Here is a 15,553-nt window from a genome sequence, read left to right on the forward strand (position 1 = left end):
CTTTGCATTCGCCCCCCTCATGGAGTCGAACTAGACCTTGTCTTCGCTCCCCTCGCGGAGCCGAAAGTTAACACTTCAATCGTTCTGTTTATCTCCCTCATGAAGCCAGAAGTTGGCAGTTTAATACGTTCCCCTTGTTATACTTTGCGTTTGCCCCCCTCATGGAGCCGAACTACGCTTTCCGTTCGCTCCCCTCACGGACCTGAAAGTTTGACAGTTTAATCCTTTCCCTCTCTAGAGTTTGCATTTGCCCCCATCATGGAGCCAAAAGTTAACACTTTAATACATCCCCTCACTAGGGTTTGTATTTGCTCCCCTCATGGAGCCAAAATTTGACAGTCTAATCCTTCTCCTCATTTGACTTTGCATTCACCCGCCTCATGGAGTCAAAATTTGACAGTTTAATTCCTCACCTTGCTACACTTTGTATTTGCCCCTCTCCCAGAACCACTCCTAACTCTAAAAAAATTACTTATTGGAAACTTGTATCTGACAAACTATTGCCTCTTGACAGTGAGTCTTCAGAAATACAAAAGAAATCTCTTAATTCTGCACCTTTTCTGTGATGCAGGTGATCAGACCGCAGAAAGTTTGTGGTAAGGTGGAGAGATCAACAAGAGCCAGGAAAACAAAGTGATTTATTTACAAAATACCCAGGGTATTTCCTTCTGAAAGCTCCCAACACCCATGATATTTGGGACACAGCTTTAACTTATTAAGAAAATATGCTCAGAGTAATACCTGTTCCCCCCAGGCTTCCAGAATATCGGGGTGGGGGGAAAAGCTGCTGTTCAACTCTTGTTAAGTTTTATAGAAATGAGGTAAAGAGTATTGAAAGAAATAGAGATACACTTGCAGAGCAGAGAGGATGGTAAATTTGTTCCCTCTTCTATAATTTGATCTAGAAAATGATACCTCTGTGCATAACTAGAACTACTCTTTGGAAAGTGTGTGTATATGAAAATATATATTCTGCCCTGATCCTACTTGTAGTCTGTACTCACTTCTAGTGACTGGAAAATCAGTCAGGGGTTGTGGGGATTCCTCTCTGTCGTCTTGCATGTTGACAGAAAAGAAGTCAAAGCTCTGGTGGGAAATGCAGCCTCCCAGGCGTGAAAACTGAGTCACCAAGTCACTCAGACACTGACGAGTACCAGAAAAGAGAACTTGGTTCAGCTCTTTGTGAAAACAGAGACGATGATTTTTCAGACCGTGAGGAACTGTGTGTTTTGTCTCTGGATGTTTCTCAGAGGATGGGGCTCTGATAGTTCCAGATAGTTCTCACTGAGACCAGAAGTGGCAGAAGCTGAGTCACCACAGCCACATCTGTTGCATAAATGTAGCAGCTATGTCACAGCAGCATGAGGAGGGTAAATTAGTCAGGGCTAATTAGTCTGCTTGTCTACCAATATGTAAAGTGTTTTATTCCAGCCTGGTACAGGGACAGCAGCCCTTTCACATTGCAGTCTGGGCAGACAAAAAGGACATTTTCTTGATACACCTATTTACATTTTAAAAAGTAATGTGCTTTGTCCGTCTGGCAATGTTTCAGAAGACCACATAGAGAAAAAGTGAAAAAATCATCTCTTTAATTAGTGTTCTGTCTCATTTACAGGCTGGGAGAGCTGGGGATGCTCACCTGGAGAAGAGAAGGCTCCAGGGAGACCTGAGAGCCCCTTCCAGGGGCTCCAGGAGAGCTGGAGAGGGACTTGGGACAAGGGAGGGAGGGACAGGACAAGGGGGAATGGCTTCAAACTGAAAGGGCGTAGGTTTAGATTAGATATTGGGAAGAAAGTCTCTGATGAATAATGAAATTGGGCTCTAATACATTGGTACTACATGTTCCATTCCTGCCCATGCCTTCGGCCTGTAATTAGTCAGGCTATGAAGTAAAAAATACAAACTGTCCAAGGCCCAGCCCAGAAGTTTATGAAAGGAAAGAAAAGCCCTTTTCTTCGATCACCACCCTTTTCATCACCACCTCCTCCATGTCTTTGCTGACCCAAACCTGCTCATCCCACCTCCACCACTCCCCACTGTGGCCCCCGATTCCCCAAAACGTGTGCTTTGGGAATGATGGAATCGGAAAGGCAGCACATTCTGGAGCGAGCAGACTGACTCAGTGCCCCAGCTGGTGACAGTGACCTTTCAGTGGAGTCATCCCTGCCGACCTCCCGCCTGTGCTCTTGGAAAAAGATTGACAGAGTCAAGGGGCTGAGAACAATCACGTTTTATGAGTAACCATTTGAAAATAACCGAGAATCACCCCGGAGGATCCTCCTTCAAATCCAGACCTGCCTACAAATGGCATTGCTGCATCCCCAGGTCTAACACCCCGCTCTGACGTGCACAGTTCCCTTCTGTGTAACTTCGTGTGAAATACAAAACATGCTTCGCTCTTCCTAAATTATGGATGTTCCGAGGAAGACAATCCTTCAGTGCTCTTTGATCTGGTGCCGTCTGAAGAATAATTTATATTGTGACTTCATTGAAGACATAATCAGCGGTTAATCAAGTGCATTTTGTGTAACTGTAGTCTAATTAATCTGTTTTGCTCTCGGAGGAACAATTACCACGTTATTTGTGTTTGATTTTACCTCAGATCTGCAGTGCAAAAACACTCAGAGGGCAAATTCTGAAGAATAGACAGGATTCCCTCTGAATTCTTAACCCAGTGTCACTGGGCTGTCTTTAAGAACACCCAAACAACTGGATATTTTGAGTCTAAATTAGCTTTTCCTCGAAGGATATTTTTTGGCTCAGTGTAGGTGCCTACAACGTAATAAATTATGCATGTAACACAAATTCTCTTGTTATGATACTGTTCAAACTTCATGTGCTACTGCAGTACAAAGCTCTGCATCTTTGATGTTTTTGCATAGTTCTCAGACTGGGAAATAGCAATTCAAGGAGGAAATTTTTATTAGCAACAGATATATATAAATATATATTATATATTTACTAAACATATATTTAGGTAAAAGGCAGTTCCTGCGAGTGGCTTTTCACAGCAAGTAAAACTCCCTAATATAAGAAACAAAGTCTTATGTAAAGCTGCAAAGATTTGTGGTGCACGTAGAAAAATTCCCATTAATCCGGGCGTTTATACAAATGGAATAGCTGCTATTAACAAGAAAGCAGACCACGGCACTGCTGGTGGGATATTTTCTGGATATCTCTCATGTGGTGTGCCAAACACAGGGCTGTCCAAAGGACAGGTCTGAAGGTGGTTGGGGATGGAAGTTGGCTGAAGGCCTTTGGATGACAGTAGGAATAAAAGACAAGGCCCACAGACACTTAAACAGCTCTCCTGTCCCTGGTTATGCTCACACTCAGGGGTCATTCTCTTGTGTGGGGACATTTCTGCTGGATGCCAAAGCTGTGGAGTTCCTGGGCACGTTTCCCTTGGATTTGCCCATTTAGAATCACTGGTTACGCTGTATTTTAGCTTTTCTTGTACTTAAAAAAAAAAAGAGGTATTTTTCTTCAGAAAATACTCTTTAGTTGGGATGGTACTAAAACCTCACTGTCTAACATCACAGTTTCTTAAAGTAATGGACTGCACAGACTTGAAAAAGAAAATCAGCCTAAAATGTAGGTAGGAATCAATACCTTTCCATTTATAACACTTTGATCACGTTGTGTGAGACACTGAAATCACCGAGGTTGTTCTGGCTCCTGGAGCCAGTGCTGGCCCCTCTCGGATGTTAACAGGGCCAAAGCCCTGTGGATGTCCCTGATGTAGTTTGGGAGCAATCCCTCATTTACCCTGTCCCTCCCCAGGCTGGCTCCCCTGCCTTCCTTCCAGCCTGAGCATTCCAGCTGCCCCGAGGAGGATCTCCTCCCACGAGGCCTCTTTGAGTGTGAAACACCCCCTAATGAGCCCTTTTTTTCCTAATCAAAGACTCTCTATATTTTCTTTTTTTGAACCCACCACATCACTGGCTGTTCTAAGATAACAGTCAGTATTCTGTTCCTCCCAAAGCACAGCTCCCCACATGGGGCAAATGAAAGGTGGTTCCTCTGGCTCCCGAGGCCTTTGCTGATTCCCATCAGCTGAACATCTGCTCCTGCGAGCAGAGGATCCACCCAGGGCTCCCACATTCCTGCAGACACAGAGCAGGAGGCATCAGCTTCAAATTTATCCTCAGAGTTCCAAAGCTGCCTCTGGAATAACACACCAGCCTATTTCTGATCTCAGCCCTTCTCTTTTAATATCACTTTTTGCCGAATAGAACCTTCGATTTGGGGATTGCTTTTCATTTCCATTGATGACATTTTTTACAATTCAGCCCATAAACATTCAGTTTTTAATGCACCGGATCAGACAAAATTATAGATCAGGAAATGACCGTTGGCAAAAAAAAAGTTTCTTTGTATCAGAGTTGGAGTCAATCCCAAAAATCCATCAGCTGCAAATAGCCCAGGAAGGAGAGGAATTGATCATCAATCAGCAGATTGTGGAGCTGCACTTCCCTGCCTGTGTTCCAGCTGCTCCACCTTTCCAACAGAACAATTCCCCATTAAAGGCAAGGGCAGAAAATTTAACTTGAGATAAAAAGTGAGAAAATGCAGAGTGAAATGAGCCATTTTGGTGTGGCCTGAACGATCCAGGGATATAGTCTTTCCATAGTCTTTCCATGCCAAAACAAATCCTTCTTAAGAAGCCCCTGGTAGCACCACTGATGGTAGGACAGTGACAGAAAACATTTCTGGGTTTGGGTGGGTTCCAGAATGTTTCAGAAGGCAAAGGAAAACCTAATATCTGCTGGCAGGCCTGGGAACTCCAGTACTCTGGATCCTGTTCCACTTGACTGTCTGCAGAAAGGGAAGTTTCTTGTCCTCACACTCCCTCAGGTTTCCAAATGGGAGGCTGATCCTCAGAGCTGTGTCAGAAAAATCAACAATATAATATGCTTAGATAATTAAATGCTGGTGTGAAGTGTTTGATAACGTGTGTTGGACACAGAAACACTGAAAGGATCCCAAAGCCAGAGACATTTCTGGGAGCATCTCATATTTAAGCTCTTTTAGCACTGCCAGGGAGCAGAGTTTAGCACATAAAACAGCATCAAATCCAAGATGCATCTTTGAGGCAACAAAAATGTAAATGTCCAGCTGCAGATTGCCATTGTCAGGGCTGTGCTTTGGGCTCCTTCTGAAAGGAAACTGGGATACACACTGAATAAGGAATTCTGAAAGGACTCATATTGGGCAGGGCTGTGAAAACACTCCCAAGTTTGCATCCCTCTTTGTTTCCCTGTAATGAAGAAAATGAGGGCTCTGAGCAGCTCTAAGGAGGCCCATTCTCCCAAGGATTAGGACTGACATTTCCTTGATTTCCTGCTGTCTGATAGAGGGTGATATTTCTATTTCAGCTTTTCTTTTGAGGGGGAATAATGGCCAAAGAATTTTCCTGAAATACACAGCATTTTAGCAGCTTCAGGAACTGGAAATCACTGAGATCAACTCTTCCTTTTAATATTCATTTCTTCTCTTTATATTCAAATCTCATTTTAGTTATGAACTGCTTCTCAGAGCTCTTACAAATCACAACCAACTTAATGTAAAAAAAAAACCAAACAATAAAGGCAATTCCAGTTTAGGAATCTGCTTCTTTGGACCTCCCTGTTGTGAAATTTCAGTGCCACAAAGTTCTGCACTTGTGAAATATTCATCTTAAGGCGTAATGACAACAAATGTGAATTTGACATACATCAGAAATTTGTATTTAACAAATTGTTACTATCAGATTTGAAATACTTCATGTCTGAAAATAAGTCCCAGCAACACTGTAATTAGGCTGGTTTTGTTTCAAAAAAACGAGGTGCAGGATTTTTAGCTGTGTGGTTTAAGCCTCTCAGAATGAATTTGCCATCCCCCCAGTTTAGTTTTGCTGAGCTGCAGGACACCTGACACACCACAAGATGTCTCAGCACGGAAACACTGAGTTTTATGCAGGAATTTTTTTATAATACCACTCGATGAGATAAAGATTTTCTAGTGTTTACCTTGGGTTTTCCTTAATACTCGACAGGGGATTTTAGTAGCACATGGGGAAGAACAGCCTCATAGTGTCAGCAATAAATGATTATTTTAAATAATCAGTGAACCAAATGACTCATTGGAAAAGCTTAAACTTCCAAAAGGAAAGGCTCAATCAGCTCTTAATAAGCATCTGAGAAATATCAAAGTCTTCCCGTGTAGGTTAAATGGAAGAAGTATTTGAAACTATATCTAATTTCCACGACATTTGATTTTTATCGTGCGTTCTATATTTTTAGTTATTCATACTCAGGGTTCATATTGTTTAGAGTTACTCCAAGCCAGTTATTTGCATAATATTTTCTCTAGGGTTACGTCTTGGGGGCCTCTAAAATCTACGAAACTGTTGCCTTCAGTGTTCAGAGGGAACCCAGGGAAGTTCTGACCTGTTTGTCCCCATTAAATGTTGACTTTAAGAGAAGAGAAGGCTTTTCAACAAACTCTTAGCGCAAGAGTGGTGCAGAAACCACTCCAGACTTGATGGCTGGAAGGTGGTTTTGCTTTCTATTGCTTTGTGTATCTCCACACACTCAGGACTTTGTTTGCCCTCAGAATGTTTCTCATTTATTTTTCTTTTCTCTTCCCTTTTCCATTGTGTTGCTTTAGTTTATCTTCCCCCACTTCCCCTCCTGATTAACTCCTGAAGTTCTTTTTTCTGTGACATCCCCTTTCTTATTTTGTTTAACCTTTTTCAGAGGAATTCAGGCTGGGTTTGTATGCACTAAACATACGAGGAGCACACAAACATATTGTGACCAATATATACTTTAAATACATTGAACCTTACAGTGTAAATCCTCAACAAAGGAACCACCAGGTAAATTCAGTCAGAAATCCACTGCCTTTTGTTGGGAAGAGCTGATGGCACCAGCAGTGGGCTCTGGGCATGAGACCCCTCCGATGAGGAGATTAATTTATCATAGATTAATTAAGCTGTTTGCAAAATGACTTTACATTTTGTTTGCATCCAAATGATAGGAGGGATTCTCACAGGAATCTGTGACAGTCCTGTAAGAAACAGAATTTTCAGGCTCCTGAATCAGCTGAGGGAAGGTCAAGAGCCCCACATTCTTCAGTGATTAATGTGTGTGCTTTAGATAAAGTAACTGAAAACTATTGATTAAGGCACAGTTACCCTTTAACGGCCAAGGAGAATTCCAGAGGAGATTAGCCTTTGTCTGGATCAATGAAATTGTTGCTGCAGTTGCCATCTAGATTTGCTAAAAAGAAACAACACACGTGGCTCAGGTTTCAGAGCCTGATGGTTTATTCAACTCACAAAATTCCTTGTTTTAGGAGATATTTCACCAGATTCAGGCTGCTTACAGCAGAAATATAAGGTCTAGGAACTTGTCATCAGTGCAGAAGCACAGAATAAACAGGTGATCTTTGCACCAAAGAAAGCACGACAAGGGAACAGATGAATAAATACGGGGAGAACAAGGAAATAATAAAAAATACTCATCAAAAGATATGGGTCAAGGGCCTGGTCGTAAAACCCTAACAGCCATCGGCAGGAGCTTTACACACATCGTGGGAAAGGAGTGCTTTGAGGAAGGACCTGGAGGGAAACAATGACAGGGGATTGTAACTGTGTTTAGGTAATTCCAAGCACAAGGAGTGGCATGAGAACGGGCACAAAAGCACTGTGAAAATCTGATAAAGAGACCAGGAAAACAGGCATTGCCTTTGTGATGCCTGGGGAAGGACAAGAGGACGAGAAAGCTCTGCTGGGGCGGGACCTGCAGGTGTAAATGTGTAGCTGGGGAGGGGACACAGAGGTGACAGGGGTGAGGGGCAGTGTCTTTGGTGACCAAAGAACCCAAAGTTATCACATCCAGCCCCGCCCAGAGCTGGATGAGGGGGACAGGCACACTGCAAACGCGTCCTGGATGAGCAGGAGGGGTACAAGAACATTCATCACAGCTGTAGGACAGAACATTGCAGAAACTGGAGCACAAAGTAATGCACAACCTGCTAAAATCCCTTCAAAATCAGATGTGTTTGGACTTGTTGCTGTTCATGAATTTACATTTGCAAATGGTCCCTGCAGTGTGGTTTGGAAGCAGGGCCTCCACCCTCCAGAGTTTCCATCCTAAATTACAGAGCCTTGGATAATCCAGACTGTGGGATCTGAGGAGATACATGTCCACAATCTTGTGCTGAACAGAAATACCTGAGCTAATTAGAAGTGGAAGAAGCCTGGTTGTAGCTTGGGTTATTTGCTTTGAGAAGAAAACCTGCTTTAAGCTCTTTAATGTTTATTCAGCACTTCAAGGCATTGTTGTCTCCCTTTGCAGTAGATTTAGGACTCGTTTATCCAGGAAAGTCTTTCCTTTGGTTCAGTTACTTGTCAGGAATGAGGAGGAGACACAGAGACATTTGAGTAATGCCCAGCACTGCACTGTCTGATATTGGAAAAGCCTTGTCCTGCATTCCTCAGACATTACACCTCCCTCTGATTCTGCAGAGTGCTCAAATTATTGGAGAGTTGTCTCCCAGGCAAAGGAGGAGGGAGTGTTACCATCCAAACTTGCAGTGCTCCACACCTTCCCTTCCAACAGCATTGCATCCTGCTGGATCTGTGTCCAGGGAGCTCTGTGACTTATTTCAGGTCTCTGAAAACCCATCATGATTTCACACCACAGTGATCTCGTCAACAAATGGCCAAAAGGACAGGTCCCCACCCTCAACTTTTAAATTGTCCCATCCAAACACGTCCTGGTGGATGATCTCCTTGAGAGGGCACAGGGTCCTGCATGCCTTGGGTCTCACAGATCCTTCTTCCCCTTGTGACTCCTGATGTCAGGTGTGTTCCAGCACACCATGGATGACTCTTCTGTCAGCAGAAGGGAACAGGAACAGCAAACTGTGTAAGGAGACACTGGAGGACTGGAGCAGTTTAGCTACTTGACAGAATCCAGCGATAAAAAAATGCAAGAATACCAGGATGACTAATGGAAAAAATTCCCAAACCTGAAGCAATACAAACACCTGACCCAAACTCTTTAAGGCCTTTCATCCCATGCAAACTTTGCAGCTCACAGGCTTCAGTTCCCCTCCCACAGAGGGCAGTGTTCTTAGTATTCTGAGTTCTCACCTTCCCAAAGCCTTCAAAAACCCTAAAATTGTTTTCACTGAGTGACCTGTAAGATTGTAAATAATGAAATAAAATAAAAAAACCTATCCAGGAATAAATTTTGCTTATGATACTGTGGAATGCATTTTTAGCAGCAGTAGAATTCCCCTTGGCTGTGCTCTGAAACTCAAAGACGATTCTGCTCATCTTGCTCAGCCAAGCAGCCCAAAGATCCCAAGCTCTCCAGAGCAGGATAAAGCTGTGGAACACCTTTGTGACTCCCTGGATATTGATTTCACCACGGAGCACGTGATGGGATCAGATATCCAGCAATTCCCAGGCCCTGGGGCGAGCCTGTGGCACCAGCTCTGCTCTGCTCCGGCCACAGCTGAGCCACAAAGTTCCGCTTCCTCTGCCCCTTCCTGCCCGTGGAACTTCCCAGACCTTGCTGAGTGGTCACAGAGGTTCTTTGCTGCAGGCCCAGAAAGGCAGTTTGGAGCAGTGGATCCATCTCCTGGGTCTCCCCACCCTAAGGAAGCCCCCAAGTATTTTGCTTATTCCTGCAGGATGGAAAAGACCAACCGGCTCCGGGAGCAAAGGAACTAATTAAAGCCAGGCTCTGTGGATTGATGATCCCTTGGCTCTCCTGTGGCTCAGAGGGAACATTTATCTCCATGGGGATTCCTTTTGTTCCTTATCAGCTTTGCCCTCACCGGGGGCACTGCTGTGGTCACTTTTCTCTGATTTTTTTTAATTAAACTTTCAGGCATATAATTCCTTTGAGAACCTGCACCTCCAGCTCGATTCATATTTATTTTAAAGCTTCAAAATTATTCCAAAAGGTTGGGGTCTCCATGGGCAGATATAACAGGCTTCACTTCTCTGGGAAAGCAAGCTCTTAGAAAATTCAATTTTTAAGTACTTGATATTCCACAAAGTGAATGGAATAGAGTTTATCTCTCTCCTTTAAAGCATAATGTAAAATATTTCTTCAAGCTGATGTGTCATTTGCTGTAATTTGCTAACCTGCAGAAGGGCCTGTGTGCCTGAAAGCTTATTCTCATTTTTAGCTGTATGAGCTGGCCTATAATAGGACTTTATTTCTCCCTTCAGAACTTGCTTCTTGTCTAATTAGAGACCCTGGTGCACCCTCATTAAATCTCTCAGGAGTGTTTCTCCCTGAGGGAGTCCTGAGGCCACAGAACTAAGCTGAGGTTTATAACAGACCCATGATTAGATTAAGAGAATTCAATATATACCATAAAATGCAAATGCTTATGAATGTATTCATTTGAAATATTACTTCTCTTAACATTGAATTGCTGGGTTTGGAAAACTCATGTTAATGACTTTTAAAGATCTTTCTAGGGCCAGAAGATGGTATTTGATATTGAACCTAAATCATCAGCCCAGGCAATGAGAAATACAGATCCCTGCTCTCCTTTTAGTCTCAACATGAGTCAGGATTTAGCCCCTGGTAATTAGTCTCAGTATTAACAACAGCTTCTGTTGAGAAACCTCCCTTTGTTTGCTATTTCAGCAAATTCACCTGATGATTTTTTGGCCTTTGTTGTCATGAGACAACAGGGTATGTCTGGGTGATTTTATTGCTGCTTCACCCTCCTGTAACTTGAAATTCCTGCCTGTTTATTAGTAAGAACGAAACACAAATTCCCTCAGTGAATGACTTGGCATCATCATTTTGTCACCAAAAAAAAGGTGCATAAGAGGACCCCTTTTCCAGGGTCATGGCCACGACTTTTCCAGAACCCATGCCTGGGAAGTTCATCTTTCTGAGGTGCTGTTGAGGCACAGAGTGGTTGAATGACTTGTCTGTGGTCAAAGATTGTGGTAGGAATAGGGATAAAAAAATCCAGGCATCTAGGAAAGCACTGGGGCATCCCATCTTCTGCCAAGGAGGCAGAAGGAATTGGACTGGATTACAATCAACAATTCAATGATCTATTTTCTCCTGCTTTTACAGAGCAGGCCTTATTAACTCGTCAGCCTTAAACTGCTTCCATGGTTGATAGAGTTCAATTAGTCTTCTAGTTATCAATCCTTCATTGCCTTAATTCAGGATATTAATTCCCTCCTTCAGCCAGCAGGAAATCTGCACAGAAATTTCCTTTGGAATTGTTTTGCACAAACTGTAGTAATGGGATTAGTTATGTCAAATTTAATCAAACCTAAATTTATCAGTAACAATATTTCAGATGGTTTCAGTAAAGGCAGGACAGGATCTGTCAAGATCTATTAAAAAATGACCAAGGAGCCAATTCTCCCGTTCCTCCCCCACCCCAAAAAGATTGGGATTCAGCACTTTCTGGATTGATCCCATCCATCTGCTCCTGGCTAAGGAGAGCAATCCAGCAGTGAAATAAGGAAAGCAGCACATGGAAATCTGGGACAACGGGACATCAGACCTACACCTTAGAGACAGCACTGGATCCCAGCTCTGCCTGGGGCTGATTGAGGGGCAGATCCTGCTTGTTAAAACCTGTTTGGAGTAATTGTTTCTAGAATGCAGTAATAGCCAACAAGTTCTCTTGTACATAATTAAGAGTTTAAGCTCTAAAACCACTATTTCATATATATAAATATACATATAAGAGAAATACATCCACAGAGTATTTATTACAAAACAGCGTTTTATCATTGCTGAACAAATGACTTGGCTCGTTTACCTCTTACAAAATGACCTGATTTAAGGGATTTAAACACTTCTCACCTATTTTGTTTCCAGGTGCTCAACTCCACCTTTCTCATCGTTCAACAGCCACATTTCTGAGCTGAACAACCCTGAGCAAATAAAAAAAAAATAATAAAATGCTGCAGAGTCGTATCTCGGAAGCATCTGCAGGTATAACAGTAGACTTCAATATTGTCAAAGTTCTTTATAAATATTTATGTATAAAAGTTCCCCAGACTCCAATATTTCCAGATTTAGTCGGTCCAACAAGATATGTTAACATTCTCCAGAGTTTGATGATAGAAATCCTTAAAGTGTTTCGAATTCCTTCAGGATTTTGAAGGACTCCTTGGATCTGCTGTACTGTTTGGCAAACGTGGTCACTCTATGGAGAGCTTCTTCCAGCCCCTCTCCCGTGATGGCACAGCAGGGCTGCACGTACCAAGTCCTGTCACTGCAGTACTTCTTCATCTTGAACCTCCTGGTGATTTCCTCGGCGTTCAAAGCTCCAGGCAAGTCCTGCTTGTTCGCCAGCACCACGACCGGCACGTTTTTTATGGATTCGTTCTTCAGGATGAGCTCAAACTCTCTCCTGGATTCCTCCAGCCGTCGCTTATCAGAGCTGTCCACCACGTACAGCAGTCCATCTGTGCCCTCCAGGAAATTGCTCCAGACCTGCCTCATTTTCTCTTGCCCTCCAACATCCCAAAACGTCAGGGTAAAATCTCTCCCGGTTTCAATCATATCCACATTAAAGCCGATGGTTGGCGTGGTCAGAAAAGCATCTTTGTACCTGAGCTTGTACAGCAGCGTGGATTTTCCTGCAGAATCCAGTCCCAGCATCACTATGTTGGCTTGCTTCTCTCTGTGGGGTTTGGTGTTCTGGTGGCCCATTTCTGCCCTGGAGTTCTCCACTCCAGCCAGGCTGGGATATTCCCTCTCTTCCGTGAAGCCAATTTGCATCGATGTCTTTCCTCCTCCGTGAGATGAAGCACAAAGAGGCAGGAAGGGGAAGAAGCAGCTCTGTGCTCTGCAGTCAGTAAAACCTCTGTGCAAATACACCGGGTGGTTTATCGGGTTGATAACAGGCCAGCAGCGCTCAGGAAGGTGCACCCTCCGTGCCAAGCCTGTGGGTGGGACACCATGAGTAACCTACCAATTGGTCACGGGCACAAAGGTTGCTGCCTTCCAACAGGTCTTCCAACACTTCCAGGACCAGCAGCCTGGCTCTACTCCCTGATCCGTGGGCTGGGGAAAGTCTGCCCTGTCTCAGTGCGTGCTCAGAGATCAATCCCTGCATCCACATCCATTTGGGAAAAGGAATTATGTATAAACACAACCAGGGAGGAGGGGAAATCCTAAGGTTTGTCCATACTTATCAATCCATAAACTGACAAGGTGCCCTCAAGGTGCATCTTCCAGCAACAAACCGATGTCACCTTGAGTTCTGTGTGCAGTTTTGGGCACCACAATATAAGAAAGATATTAAGATATTAGAGAGAATCCAAAGGAGGCCATGAGGATGGGAAGGGTCCGGAGGGGAAGCCACAAGAGGAGCAGCTGAGGGCACTTGGTCTGTTCAGCTGGAGGAGACTGAGGTCAGACCCCACTGGGGTCTTCAACATCCTCCCAAGGGGCAGCAGAGGGGCAGGTACAGATCTCTTCACTCTGTGACCAGTGACAGGACTCGAGGGAATGGCTGGAAGTTGTGTCAGGGGAGGTTTAGGTTGGATCTCAGGAAAAGGCTCTTCCCCCACAGGGTGTTGGGCACTGCCCAGGCTCCCTGGGGCGGTGGGCACGGCCCCAAGGCTGCCAGAGCTCCAGGAGGGTTTGGACAAGGCTCTCAGGCACAAAGTGTCATTCTTGGGGTGTCCTGTGCAGGGCCAGGAGTTGGACTCGATGACCCTGCTTGGTCCCTGCCAGCTCAGCATTCTCTGTGATTCTGTGTCAGTGGTTTCTAATCTGAGTCTCCCCAGGCCCAGGGACTCAATCAAACTGTAACAGAGCTCCTCTAAAGGCAGGCTCTGCTCCACCCACCTGCCTCTGACCAGGGCACTGCCTCCTCCTGCCACAGCTGTGAGCTGGGGGTTCTGTTTGTATGAACAACTTTAACTGCACTCTGTATGATGATATAATGAGTAAATATAGACTTTACGAACCAGTCATCGCTGAGACTCTGCTGCCTGAAATTAAAAATCTCTGTTAGCTTCATTCTGCTCTACCCTGCCTGCCCACTGATGAAGATTTCCTTCAGTAAAGGGACAAGAGTCAGGGAAATAACCGTGTCTTGATAATTTCTTTTGCCAGCATTCTAAATAGTAAAACAAACCAAGAGGAGACAGAAAATTTAGTCTGATATTATTGAATTCCTATTGAGTCTCCATTTTTCAGACAGTAGACAGACCTACACCGGGCTGGCCCAACACATACCAAGTACTGTAGTACTAACTTGCTCTCACATCCAAGAAACCATTTGTCTTTGCTTCAGAAAATATATAATCAGCAAAAAGCTGTGAAGGTCTTGGTGGCCAAAGGAGCTGCTGACTGATAGCACAATCATTTCAATAATTACGACATTGATTGCTCACATATTACATGTTGCGTAAAATAGACCTCAGCCTTGTCAGACAAGTTATAATCTGGTATCTCTTGAAGCTAAAAGGGTTAGACCAGAACTAATTGGGGGCAACAAAATATGACAGTGATGTTCTCAGTGCTGTGCATTTTTCATAGTTAATAAGACGTATAGATTATGTGGAGGACTTTTTGCAGGAGCAGGTCATGATGTATTAAATCCGGGAAGAAAGGGTTTGTGTTTCCTTATAAATAATGTATATGAACGAACTGAAAGACAGGGAGGCAACTCTGAGATGTGTAATACGGTCAAATGAATCAGAATTCCCTGGAAAACAGTGTGCAGTTCTGAGGAAACATGGTATCTTGAGCAAGGGCAAAGCCTGGCAGGGATGGGTGGTGCTGTGACTTGAAGCTCACACAGTTCTCTGCTCTGTGTCTGCTCCAGCTGTGTTCAGTGTTCATGGTCACCACTGTCATTCCTTACATCAGGCCGTCACTTCATGGCAGTGATCAAGCAGAGTCTGATTTTCACCAGCTAATTAAAGTGAAGGCCAGCACAGAGCAGCTGCCCTGGGAGGGCATCGGGGTCTGGTCATTTCTAACAGCACCAGAGCCCACACGAGTTCAGTTCAGAGCAGGAGCCTGTGATCCAGAGCTGCTTCCAGAGAGGATTCCCTGCATTGCTTCGGGGTTCATAACCAGTGTGAGATCAAACACAGGACAGGGTGTGATGCAGCTCCTGCTGCCGGGTTCTAACCCCATATCTGCTCCCGAGCATGGATGGAACATCCACCTTTGCTTTGTCCAAAGGTGTGTTTGCCCGGGCCAGGACTATCCTGTGTTTAGGGTTTGCCTGTAGGTTCGGTTGCACAACCCCGAGTCATAAACCCGGGACAGCTGATTTAGCTCCAGCTAATCTGCGCCCAAAGCACAGATGTGTTTTGTGTAAACTCTGCAGGTCGCCGAGTTGCCCGGGCAGGTTATTCCACTCGCTAAAGTCAGCAGATGGGATGGAGGGAGTGAATCCTCACGAGGGCCGAAGCAGGAGGGGGAGAAAGCGCCGCTTGCTCTGCCCGGCCCTGCCCGGCCTTAGCTCGGGATTCCTGCCGGAGGGAGCCACCGGGATGCCCCGGGAGCCGGGCGGGGCAAGGCGGGGATCG

General features: G+C 44.5%; 1 protein-coding gene across 1 annotated transcript; it reads right to left on the reverse strand.

The window, feature by feature from the left end:
- Nucleotides 1–3,953: 3,953 nt before the first annotated feature.
- Nucleotides 3,954–15,553, reverse strand: ARL14 (ADP ribosylation factor like GTPase 14). The gene has a single exon (XM_064665771.1). The coding sequence runs from the start codon at nt 12,777–12,779 to the stop codon at nt 12,126–12,128; it is 654 nt and encodes a 217-aa protein (XP_064521841.1). The 5' UTR covers nt 12,780–15,553; the 3' UTR covers nt 3,954–12,125.

This window comes from Pseudopipra pipra, chromosome 10 (genome assembly GCF_036250125.1).
Source record: "Pseudopipra pipra isolate bDixPip1 chromosome 10, bDixPip1.hap1, whole genome shotgun sequence".
Lineage (NCBI taxonomy): Eukaryota > Metazoa > Chordata > Aves > Passeriformes > Pipridae > Pseudopipra > Pseudopipra pipra.

Coding starts and splice junctions, on each gene's coding strand:
- ARL14 (XM_064665771.1), bottom strand. CDS start 12,779: ATGCAAATTGGCTTCACGGAAGAGAGGGAATATCCCAGCCTGGCTGGA.